The 12,696-nt window shown below is 40.3% G+C and overlaps 1 protein-coding gene across 4 annotated transcripts in view; it reads right to left on the bottom strand.

Annotated features, from left to right (window-relative positions):
- ATP11C (ATPase phospholipid transporting 11C) overlaps nt 1–12,696 on the bottom strand; it is a 244,675-nt gene that overhangs the window by 51,592 nt on the left and 180,387 nt on the right. For all 4 annotated transcript variants that reach the window (XR_008914630.1, XM_056809271.1, XM_056809273.1 and 1 more), the window contains 4 exons: nt 12,528–12,631; nt 11,578–11,759; nt 6,854–7,114; nt 5,120–5,294 (listed from right to left, as the gene is read on the bottom strand). Coding sequence is in view for 3 of the 4 variants with exons in the window: in XM_056809271.1 (XP_056665249.1) it covers nt 5,120–5,294; nt 6,854–7,114; nt 11,578–11,759; nt 12,528–12,631 (722 nt within the window). In the remaining variant the exon portion in view is untranslated. The remainder of the gene's footprint in view (nt 1–5,119; nt 5,295–6,853; nt 7,115–11,577; nt 11,760–12,527; nt 12,632–12,696) is intronic.

Below are 12,696 nucleotides of genomic sequence, written 5' to 3'. Positions count from 1 at the left end.
AATGGGTAAATAATGGGAGAAAACTCTGGAGGGAGGATGAGGCAATGAATGGTGCTCATGGAGAATTTACTATAGAGCAACTATCCAGATAAAGAACATGAATGATGTTTTCTTCATAAAGATCATGAAACCCAGAAAAAAGGCAAGGCAGAGTAGTAGTCATGGAGGACTTCAACAATCCTAGCTTCGAGTCAAAGTCTCCAGTGGCTAAAAGCCATGTGACTAAAAAATTCTTGCTTTGCCCAGGCCACTGGTTTCATCACTTGGAATGTAGAGGAACCAATGCAGTAACGTGGTACCCTAGACTTATTCTAGATAAACAAAGAAATGACCAAATGAAAGTGACACAAACCATGGGGGATAGTGAAGATGCAAATTTAGAGTTACTGCCAGCCACAAAAGGAAACAGTAGGTCATAGCCAAATGAGTACCCAGAATGTGAAGAAATCAGATTTCAGTAAATATGATTTAAAGTGATCCCACTGAGGAAAATAAGGGAAAAGCACCTAAGGGAAACTCATTGAGCCACTCAGGGGAATGTGCAATGAATTCAGACTTGTAGTGTTCCCTTGCAAAAATAACATCCCAGAGGCAAAAACCCAGAGCAAATTGACATTTACAAAAGATGTTAAGAACCATTTAAAAAAGGGATTTCTAAGGCAAATTTGGAGCAACAAAAAGGGGCAGAGGTATCTGTTTTCTAAGAAAAATTGGTTAGCAGAGAGGTAAAGATGCAAGGTAATGAACAGCCTTTGGCCAGGACCAGATTAAAATGTATTGGAAAAAAATTTTAACAAAAGAAATAAAAATACAACACAACATATTTGAGTTTGACATCTCTGGTACAGAGGATGGGATGCTGGATTCAGCTAGCATATGGCTGACAATTTATAGATACTTGGTGATTGATAGGGCCTGATTCTATGAGGTTAAGTAAAGACTTGGGCCTCCAGTCAAAAAAAGTAGAAACCTATACAGAAAGAACTATGATCTACTACTGTCAGTGATCTTCTAAAGACAGAGGTAAACAAGACTGAAAAAGACAAAATAACATCAGTCCTGTTTTTTGAAAAGGAAGAAGAGGACTAAGAAAAGGCCATTAGGCTTACAATAAAAAGGTCCTAAGTCACTCCAGGCACATATAGGTGCTAGATAAATGTTAGTAATGATCATCACTGTTATTTTTTTTATTATTATTATTATTGTGGCAGAAAAACCAGACTGATTCACCTGTCATTTTGTTTGACATTTGTTTGTCGAGGAGAATGACCCTTTAATTGATCAGGATGACAGAAACAAGGCAAAGAGGGAAGTAGTCCAAAAAATTCAACAATTCCAAATGGGTCTTTGACAGGCCACAATCCTCTTTAAGAAAGCCTGCTCTACTCTGCAGTTATGGTGAGAGTCTAAAGCAAGACAAATTGGAGATATAAATCTCTATGAGAGACCCACATAGAAAAGATCAAAGCCTCTTGCTTCCACAAGAGAGCACGGCTTAAGAAGATTAGGGCTCTTCTGTCTGGAGCAATCCAGGATGAAGATCTGTAGTGCAATGTCTGAAAAATCATCAAGGATGTGGCAGGGGAACCCAGAATCCACAAGCACCAGCAAGAACGGACCTTCTCTCAAGCCCAGAAGCTACTCTGTAAAACAAATAAATACAATCAACCAAAACTTTATATATAGTATATAGCTACCAGGATCAAGGCCCTATGTTCAGCAGTGAAAAAGGAATAATAGTACATAAGAGAAGAATCAAGGCCCTTCTCTCAAGAAACTTACAAATAAAAGCTATTTTGTCACAAGCTCCTCTTGCTTTCTGTCTTCTTTTCAAAACCCCTGAACATCATACATCATCGTCACTTCTGCCCTCTTTACTACAGTCTCTAATGAAGGAGTGACTCTTCTCTTTTGCCAAGACTGCACCCTATACAAGGAACCCTGAAATCATCCTTCAGCTCCTCTCCAGATTGCCCCCTTCTCTCTCTGTCCATCCCTCCATCTTTCCCTATCTACTGTTTCCTTCCTTGATACCTATAGATGTGTATGTGTTCTCCCGCATTCTTAAAAATCATCTCCAGACCCTGTCATCCAAGCAAGCTATTGTCCTATGTCTTGTCTCTCCTCCCCTTCTCAGCTAAAGTCATGGAAAAGCTGTCTACGGTCAGGATTTTTACTCCCCCCCCCCCCAGTACTCTTCTAAATCCTTGACAATTTGTATTCAAACCTCATCATTCAACTAAACATGCCCTTTCCAAACTCATCAGTGATCTCTTAATTGCCAATCTTATGACCTTTTCCTAGTGCTCATCCTTCTTGACCTTTCCAGTATTTGACACTGTCGATCACCTTCTCCCCGTGGATCCTCTCCACTCTCTCACATACACATGCCTACATATGTATGTGTCATCTTCCCTGGCTACAGAGGAAGCTCTTAGAGCTAAGTTGTTTCCAGTTTTGTCTCAGCACCTAACATGGTGTCAGCCACGTAGGAGGTTCCTGATAAATGCTTAACTGATTGACTGAATTTAGTTAGGATTCCAAGACATAAATAAGTGAAAACTCAAAGCATTTAAGAGATGATTCCTACACCAAAGTCCTTTTTATGCCTCATCATGGTTTGGAGGTGGTTCCAGGTTCTCAAAGGCTTTGCCTATGGATCTCAAGCTCTGGCACACCTATTAGCAAAATGCTGAAATGCAGGGGTTCAATAATAGGACAATATAGAATACATCTTCAGGGAGCATGATTAATTACCAAAGAGTGAACTGGACAATAGTGGCTCTGAGTTTCAAAAAGGGACAAGTCAGTATGGGCTGGGGTGATCTGGGAAAGGAAGGCTTCATGAAGGGATTTCAGCTGACCCTGAGAATGAGTCAGATATGAAAAAAGTAAAATGAGAAGTAATACTCTCACTTTATAGATAAGAAAACTGATGCCAAGGGAGATAAAAATGATTTGATCAGGGGCACATAGCTACTAAATATCTACCTGAAAAATCATCCTGACTCTACATCTAATACTCTAACCCATGCTACAGTACTCCAGGAACAAGGGCTTATGCACATTAGGGGAAGAGTAGAGGCCTAGCTTGACTAGAGCAGAGGGTTACTCTTAGAAGAAAAAGGATGGAGATGGAGCAGGTGGGACTAGATTCTATAACAATGGCTAATAATCAGGATATTTACAAGGTACTTATTATGTGCCAGACATCATGCTAAGCACTTTACCATTATTATCGCCTTTGCTCTTCCCAACAACCCTGCAAGGTAGGTGCTATTTTATGCCCCAATTTTACAGATGAGTAAAATGAGGCAAACAGAGGGCAAGTAGCTGGGGAGATGTGAACGAGGAAACAAGTTCCTGAAGGAAGCAAGAGGGAATGGATGTAGGCAAAAATATTAGCTTTAATGAGGGTAAGAAGTAGGTGGGTATAATGGAAAGAGATGAATCTGAAGTCAATGAACTAGAAACTTACTAGCTGTGTGACCATAGGCAAGTCATTTTACCTCTGCATTAGTTTCTTCAACTGTAAAATAGGGATAATAGTTAATAGATACCTTGCAGGATTGTCATGAAGATTTATTTTAAAAGCATTTATACATAACAACATTTGGCATACAGTAGGTGCTATATAAATGGTGGTTATTCTAGCTTCGTTACTCATTAGCTGTGTGACTGTGGGAAAGTCACAACACTTCTCCACACACTGGTTTTCTTCTCTGGAAAAATGAAGGGGCTGGCCTAATCTATGAAAAGTAGCAAGTCTAGGGAGAAAAGTGGGAATAGAAGGAAGAGACAAATATGAGAAACATTTAGAAGAACAGACTTTGTAACTATATATGTGGGATAAAAGAAAGGGGTGAACTAAAGTTTGCAGTCAAAAACATGGGAAGATGATGGTAGAGTTAATACAAATGCAATTCAACAAACATTTATTAATCTTCTATGATAAGGAAAGCACAGGAACTACGGAAAGACAAAAGACATGGTCTTTTCCCTCAATGGTCTTAGATTCGAAGAATGTTATATTTGTATATTGCATATATGAAATATACAAAAATGATAGAAGGGAGAATGTGAAAGGAACAAAAAAAAAGTTGTGAGAACAGTGAAGTCAGGATGCCTTTCACCTGGTTCCAGGAGGATGGAGTGAATGGGAAAGGTGACTAGGAGCATGGATTCAGTCATAGACATGAAGTCTATGACTGTCAGGACAATCACATGACATTCAAGTGTGTGGCTAGAGACAAAGTCAGGACCCAAAGGAGAAGTCATCGGTAGAGATCTGGGCCATCTGCTCACCATGATATTGGATGAGTGCCATTGAGGGTTTATAGCATTTCAGCCTTAGAGCTGGAAAGGGTCACAAAGGTCATATTTTCCAACCCTATCATTTGGGATTTGGGAAAACTGAGGTCCAAAGATGTGACTTGCCCAAGGTCACATGAGCAGAAATGACAGATCTAGGATTAGATTCAATGTCTTTGACACAAGATTTACTGCTCTTTTCACTGTACCAAGTATAAGGTCAGGAAAGGGTAAGAAGGAACTTTTGTAGTGGGATGGCAGGAAAGGCAAAAGAGCCAACAATGGAGAAAAAAGAAGAGTGGGTGGTGATAGGAAAATCAAGAGAACTGGAAGTCAGGAAAAGAAAGTGTTTCTGGAAAGAATATATACTCATCAGTGTCAAATACAGCCAGGGTTAGGCACAAAAGCAGAGAAAGAACCAATGGGCTGGCCAAGAAAGATCACTGATGACCCTTGGGAGTAGAGTTTCGGTAAAGTGTGAAGGCTGGTTTACAGGGTCAGAAGTGGGAAGGAAAGGGGCAGGGAGGGGGCAGCAGGAAAGGGCTACTCATTTGAGAAGTTCTGACAATGAAAGGAAGGAGAGAAAATGAACTGTAGCCAGAGGGCAGATGAGGGAGGCAAAATATTTAACACCGTGTTCAAAGGCAGAGGGCAAAGAGCCAGCTGACAGTGGGAGAGATGAGTGCTGACCATCATTACAATTGTAAAACTTGGGAGAAAAATGTATTTTCCAAATGAGATCTGAACCCTTCTTCTCCACAATACCCCCATAACTAAGAGATAAGTCTTTTTTCCTGGTCATAATTACCTGTGCTTTCTGCAGAGGGGCCATCCGGCAGCAGAGAACAGCAGTGCAATGGATACAAATTTGCAAAAAGATAGCTTTGTAATTAGTCAAAATAGAGTCTTGGCTAGCATTTAATATTAGCGACAAAGTCGAACCATCGATAATCAATCCGTATTCTTGATGTTCTCCCCACCCTCTAGAAAAAGAAAAAAAAATATGTTTGAGTCTAAAAAAACTTTACATGTCTAATATACATTTTTGAAAGACCCAAAGAGGGGGTCTGAAGCACATGGATGGATATGCAGGTGATCAAAAAGTGAGATCCAGTAAGCCATTATCACAGGTAGAGTGCTAGTAGGAACATGTATAGATCAGATCAAGATGAATTAAAGTAAAAGCCACAAAACAAAAAAATGACATGGTTTAGGGAAGATCTTTAGTGAATGGAGCAGATGGGAAAGTAAGTAAATTTCTGTTGAGTTCTTCTAAGACAGTGGTTTCCCTTTGAACTCTAGAGTTCTAAGAGTCCATTCTAAGTAGCTCCTTCAATGTATGATAAAGTCAATTGTCAATTCTCGATAGATAAGTGGTCCAAGATCAGAAACAGACTCAAAAGAAATGCATACTACCAAACCAACATGTCAAAAGTTGGCCCAAGTCAATAATACTAAAACAAATGCAAATTTAGATGACTGAGGTTTCACTTCATTTCCCTTTAAACAAAAGATAATAAAAGGTAGAAATAATCAATATCTAAGAGGAGTTGTCAAATGGTCCAATCATCCTAGCAAACTATTTGGAATAATTTGAGAAAAGTGGTTAGACAGTTCATACCATTTGACCCAGCAATCCCACTAATGAACATACAGCATAAAGTCAAAGTCAGAAACAAAGGTTTGATTTATACCAAACTGTCCACAGCCATACTTCTCACAGTAGCAGTTAGCTAAAGAATGGCTGAACAAAGTGATCCATGAATGTAATGGAATATTGTTGGGCTGGAAGAAATGATAAATTTTGAAGAAATCAGAGAGACAATGGAACATTCAGATGGCCTGATGCAAAAAAAAGAAAGGGGAACCAGGAGAGCAGTGTATACAATGACTACATGACTACAGTAATGTAAATGAAAACAATAATAAAGCAGAATTAGCTTTCAATAGCAATCATAGCCAATCTTGGTCCTGGAGAATGGATGATGAAATACATCTCCATCCTCTCAGTAGGGAAGGACTACAAATGCAAAATGCCATATTCTATCAACTCTGCTTGCTGTGTCTGTTTGTTCTACCTCCCTATTTCTATGAGAAGAGAGGGTTCAATCAGGGGTGGGAGTGGGGAGAGTTTCTGTAAATAACTGTGGAATAAACACCAAAAAAATCAATTAAGCTTTTTTTAAGTGTAGTTAGTCTTTGATTTGTATCTGCCTCATCACTTTTAGGTTCTGCTCTAATTGTGCCTCCATTAACGTAAAATTGAATTCAAAATAAGCTATAAAACCATTTTTAATCTTTTTCTTCCTTTTAATAGTGACATTGAATACTGAGAAGTTTAATGACTTCTGCATTTTGCTACTTTTTGAAGCTTTGGGAAAATCTAACAGTAAGGAGGGGCCTACTACCTCTGGTAGGTCGGGTTTTAGGGGAACTACTCATAGAAGGATGTGTCTTTGAAGAATGAAAAAGCTCAGCAATTAAAGAGAACATGAAATTTGCACCAGAAGTGCAGGTGCCCATTAAGCAGTTGCTATCTTACTTTTTGATGCTCCTGCGTTTTGGGAAATCAAATAACAGCTTCTTATGATAGTCAACCAGCAACTCATGCAGACGCTCTTCCTTTCTCTCACTGCTTCCAATGGTCCGACTGGTCAATTCCAAGAGTTCAGTGTTGGTCTGGAAGAGGCGGCAGGCATAGCAGGTAGACTTGGCAGTCTCCATCTTATCCCCAGTAAGCACCCAGACTTTCATACCTGCCTTGTGCAGGGCTTCAATAGTCTCAGCAGCTTGATCCTGAAGCCTATAAAAAAGAAAAAACAAGTTTTCCTCCTCCATATCTCCAGAATCATTCTCAAGGTCAGTTTCACAAGATCTACTTTAATCTGGTGATTCCCATTGTATTCCAATCTTGAGACTGTACCTAGTTTTGGTTCCTTACCATGCCTCCACCTAGACCCCCCACCCCCAATCCACCTTTATAGAATTACATGCCATCTATTTATTGATAAAGCAAATAAGATTAATTTTGGTTTCTAGAATTAAGGGACAGCCCCTGTGGTATGCTATGGTATAACTAAACTAGGAGTTATACCTGTTGCTCTCAACTCAAATATCTGGAAACTCAGCAACTGTCTATCTTACTGACATTTTATCCAATTTCATTAACTCAATCCTTCCTGTATTTCCATCTGATCAAAGAAACAGAGATTGGTGTTTTCCATACCCCTAAAGAACATTTTATGTGGATGTTGAGGAAGGATAGAGATTGATAGGAGAAATTCCTGAGGAGCTGTAAGAATAGGGTGACTGAATTGAACTATAATCCTGGCTGTTAACACTGGAGGGAATGAAGAGATGCCCTCTGATTGGGAAATGGCTGAACAAATTATGGTATCTGTTGGTGATGGAATACTATTGGGATCAAAGGAATAATGAACTGGAGGGATTCCATGTGAACTGGAAAAACCTCCAGGAATGGATGCAGAGTGAAAGGAGCAGAGCCAGGAGAACATTGTACACAGAGACTGATACACTGTGGTACAATTGAATGTAATGGACTTCTCTACTAGCAGCAATGCAATGATCCAGGACAATTCTGAGGGACTTATGAAAAAGAATGCTGTCCACACCCAGAGGAAGAACCATGGGAGTAGAAACACAGAAGAAAAACAACTGCTTGATCACAAGGGTCAAGGGGATATGATTGGGAATGAAGACTAAACAATCACCCTGGTGCAAATATTAATAATATGAAAATAGGTCTTGATCAATGATACTTGTAAAACCCAGTGGAATTGCATGTCGGCTATTGGAGGGGTTGGGGGGGAGGGAAAGAATACGAATCTTGTAACCATGTAAGAAAAATATTCTTAATTAATTAATTAAATAAAATTTTCCATATTAAAAAAAAACACTGGAGGGCAGGGAGGTGGCTTCTGAGGACCTCCTTCAGTCCCAGGGTTACAAATGATGCTAGATGAAATGCTGTTTCATTTGAGGTAGGAAACAGTCTGGACTCATGACCAGGACAAGACTCCATCTACCAAGAGAGACTGGCAACTTGTCTGAAATGTATAGCATCCCTAGCATGGTGTTTGGCATACAGCAGGTGCTTAATAAATGGTTACTGACTGGTGAAAGGGGAGTGCAGTAGAATGAGAATTAATGCAGAAGTCACAAGTCCTACTTCAAATCCTCTCATTTCCACTACCTGGGTGGCCCTTGGCCTTAGTTTCCTAATCTGTAAAATGTGATGGGTAGACATAGATGGGTAGCCTCTGAGTTCCCTTCTGGGTCTAGAGCTATATATAGCCTGAGGCACTGAAATCTACAGTCTCAGAGACAAGAAAATACAAGAGAAAGAACTTTGGCTTTAGAGTCCAGAGGAACCAACTTTGACTCCCAATTTTGCTACTTACTGCCTGCATGACCCTGGGCAAGTCATTCCTCTTCCATAGGTCTTAGTTTACTCATCTGTAAAATTAGAAAGCCCCTGGGCTTCCTCGTGGAGGGTAGCTTCCTGGAAGCTCCTCCCAGACTTTCAATTTGAGGAGGGCAACCAAGAAATTTATGTCATCATTTCTCAATGGGCTGACCACCTAGATTTCATGATCTCCACAAAGTCATCTTTCTGGAAGAAACTCAGAAACTTCCACATCCTCAGATCATTTCCCAACAGGGCCGCAAGGCTTCACAATGCCCCCATGCTGGGAAATCTCCCTCCACATCTTTCAGGTTCTTGGTGTTGTGTTATCTTTCCTGATTAGATAATAAGTTCCTTGAGAGAAGAGCTTTTCCTTGTATCCCCACTACTTAGTAGAGTGCCTGACACATAGTTGGCACTTACTAAATGTTTACTGATTATTGGCCTCTGAGGTTCTGTTCCACTCTAGATTAATGATCTTTTGTATGACCTTAGCCTGTGGACAAATCATTTCAACTCCCTAAGCCTCAGTTTCTCCCTCTGGGACAGGCGGACATTGAGGGTCCTTCCAGCTCCAGCTCTAGGATCCTCTGACTTTCTCAGCTTTCAAGTAGAGTAAAGGATTCCACTCAAATCCTCGTGACTCCAAGAGCAGCCCTCTATCTCCTTGGCCAGGTTGCCTTGAAAAGGCAGAGAACCTTATTAAAATGGATATAACCTCCTATACACCTAAGGGTAGAATTCTTGAAGCCTGAAATGAGGATTAATATTGATGAGAAACCTGGACATGGCTTAAGCTTCAGGAGGATGAAATTACGAAGCTTGTCACATTGCCAAAGCATCCCCATGTCCTGCTCTGAATTGTGACTATTTTTGATAGGAAGAGCTGATGTGTCTGTCATATAAGAGGGGAAGCTGTGAAGATAGCAGAGTCTAAAAAGTCAGCTCTTCGGCAGGAGAAACACGAAGCTTGGGGCTCACTTTCAGAGGACTGAAGTCACCATTAGTAAAATCATCTGCGACTTAAGTAGGTTATAGAAAACTGTGGACAACACTGGAAGGTTGCTCTGGTTCCATTTCATTAGCCTGGGAGAAATACTCAAGAGCTAGTGCCAGTATGGGAGGCAGTGTAGTACAGTGGCCAGAGTCTGGGGCTTAAAGGTAGGGAGACCTGGTCTGGAATCCTTCCTCTGGTGCTTATGAGCTGTATGAACCTGAGCAAGATGATGAACCTCTCTTCTGAGCCTTCATTTGTATCCCCATCTGTAAACTAGGCATATTCATAACTGTTTTTACCTATCTCATCAGACTCCTTGTGAAATCTCAATAGGACAATGTATATAAAGTACTGTGCAAACTTTAAAATGCTATGGAAGGGGGAAAACTATATGGTTCAGTGAGTAAAGAGCCAGACCTGGAGACTGAAGGTCCTTATGTTGAAATCAGACACTTACTAGCTGTGACCCTGGGCAAGTCACTTAACCCCAGTTGCTTAGCCCTTACCATTTTTCTGCCTTGGAACCAATACTTACTACTGATTCAAAGGTAGAAGATAAAGGTTTAAAAAAAACTCTACAGAAGGGAGCAGCTAGGTGGAGAAGTAGAGTGTCAGGCTTCAAATCAAGAACACCTAAGTACAAATCCAGCCTCAAACGCTTAATAGCTGTATGATCTTGGACAAATCACTTAACCCTGTTTGCTACCCCTCCAAGTACTACAGAAATATCAGTCTTCATTATTTCTGGCCCATAATCCCCAACAACATCCACCCTCTCCAAACTCCAAATGCCACTATCCCCAAGAAGGCTTCCCTGATTCCTCAGGTCTGAGGTGAGCTCTCCCCTTAACATGAACACCTAGAGTACTTTTTAATCTCACTAAAGTTATTTTCCCAATCCTGCCTTACACAATAATTAGCTGGAGAGGTGGAGTGCCTTGGAGGAAGTGGGATCCTTCTCATCCAAGTCAAGACTCCATATTACAAAGGGAATTCTTGATTAAGGACAGGCTGGACTAGTTTAGAGTATCATGAAATCATCAGCTATTATAGATAGAGAATCCTTTGAAGGATATCTAGTCTAATTCCATTCCTCTCTCATTTTACAGGAGGAAACTGAGGCATGGAGAAGCTAAACTGAATTCAAGAAATGTTGATTTGCTCATGATAGGTTTGTGCAAGGTGTCAAAGAAAAAAACTGCAAACAGACCAACGAGAAGTTTACTTTCTACTGGGGAGAATGGTACAAGAAGGAGAGAGCACTACCCAGCAGGGTGGATGAAGAGAAGCCTCCTTGGGGAAGCCGAACCTGATTTGAGCTTTGAAGGAAGTGGGGATTATTTGGGGGCAGAATTGGAACACTGTATACCAGCAACAGTTGGCAGGCTGGACTGCAGAAAAGGCAGAGTGTAAGAAAGTTGTAATGTGAATGAAGTTGGAAAGGTGGATGGGAGCCAGTTGTACAAAGCTTTAAATATAAGCCTGCAGAATTTCTATTTTATCCTAGAGGTAATAGGGAGTCACTGAAGAATATTAAGCAGAGGAAGGGAATGATACGTTTACATCTGTTTTACGAATATCAGTTTGGCAACTGTGAGGAGAATAGACTAGAGAGGGGAGAGACCAGAGTTAGAGAAAAAAACAAAGAAGCTATGACAATAGATCAGGTGAGCGGTGATGACTATCTCAACTAGGGTAGATGGAACTCTCTACTGTCGAAAAGAGAGAGAAGACAAGCCTAGGGTCACCAAGTAAGTAATTGGCAGAATCACAACTGGGACCCAGGGCTCCCAATTCCTGGTTCTCTGCTCTCTACATTATGTAATAGCATGTTCTCATTTACCTGTCTTCTACTGCAGTAGCTCCAATCAAATTCATGTCATTCTCGATTTCATCAAACACCTTTTCCAACTTTTCTTCTCTATCTTGTAAAGCCATCTTGGCTTCAAGGATCTTCTGGTTAATTATACGATATTCCTCACGGGTATATTCTTTGTAGGCCACACACAGTGTTCGATATCCATCCTAGAAGCAAACAACAGAGTAGGCTCAGGATGCTGTGCCATGCCATGCCATGCCATGAATAGACCTAACTTAGGGCCTTTGAAATGTTTCTGGACTTTCCCTATGTATAAACAATAGACATGACCCATTCACATGACAATGAATGGGAATTCCATCTAATACAAAAAGCCAAGGTTTTTGTATTCTTAGCATATCAAATAAATAGTTCCTTTTATAAAAATTAGTTATAGACCTGGCAAGGGAAAACTAGAACTGATAAAGAGTTAAAAAAAACGAGCAAAGTAAGAGAAGCTATAAAAAAGCATGATAAAACAAAAGATTGGTTGACGATATGGTGAGATGGAGAGGTAATCACTACAAAGCCCATCTACTCCATTGGTATCTTTGAGATGTCAAGAGATAGCCAAGAAGGAGCCCAGGAAAAATGGGGGACCACCCATGGCAAACGTATAGGATGACAAGAATGAGAATGGCATTGAATGGGTAAGGCATGGATAGGTTGCTATCAGCATTTGATAAGATCACAACCGCCTAGGAGTCCTTGAGTACTCCAAAGAAAGAGAAGGATAATATTGTACTATCAGAGTCTGGAAAAATCTCTAAAACTGTAAATCTATCCAAGAAAACTATAACAAGAAGACGTTATTTAAAAAAGACAAAAGGAAAAGAAGATGTTCCTCTCCAAACCTAAGATGTACAATAAATACTAAATCAAAATGTGTTTAAAGTGGAAACCTCCTCACTGTGTTGTCCTTGGGGATGACTTACCAATGCATTGCGTTCCACATGGACCTTAGTCATTTCTATCTGTCCTCTTTGCACTCTGGGAAAGATAGTTGAGTCTGCTCCCTTACAGAAGAGAAATATGTCACCTAGAATGAAGAATCAGAAAATATGGATGGGAGAAATGTAAAAAAAATAGACATGAAACTATTAA

The sequence above is a fragment of the Monodelphis domestica genome, chromosome X (genome assembly GCF_027887165.1).
Source record: "Monodelphis domestica isolate mMonDom1 chromosome X, mMonDom1.pri, whole genome shotgun sequence".
NCBI classification, from domain to species: Eukaryota; Metazoa; Chordata; class Mammalia; order Didelphimorphia; family Didelphidae; genus Monodelphis; species Monodelphis domestica.
The sequence above is the reverse complement of the archived record's forward strand: the minus strand, read 5'-3'. Positions and strand labels throughout refer to the sequence as shown.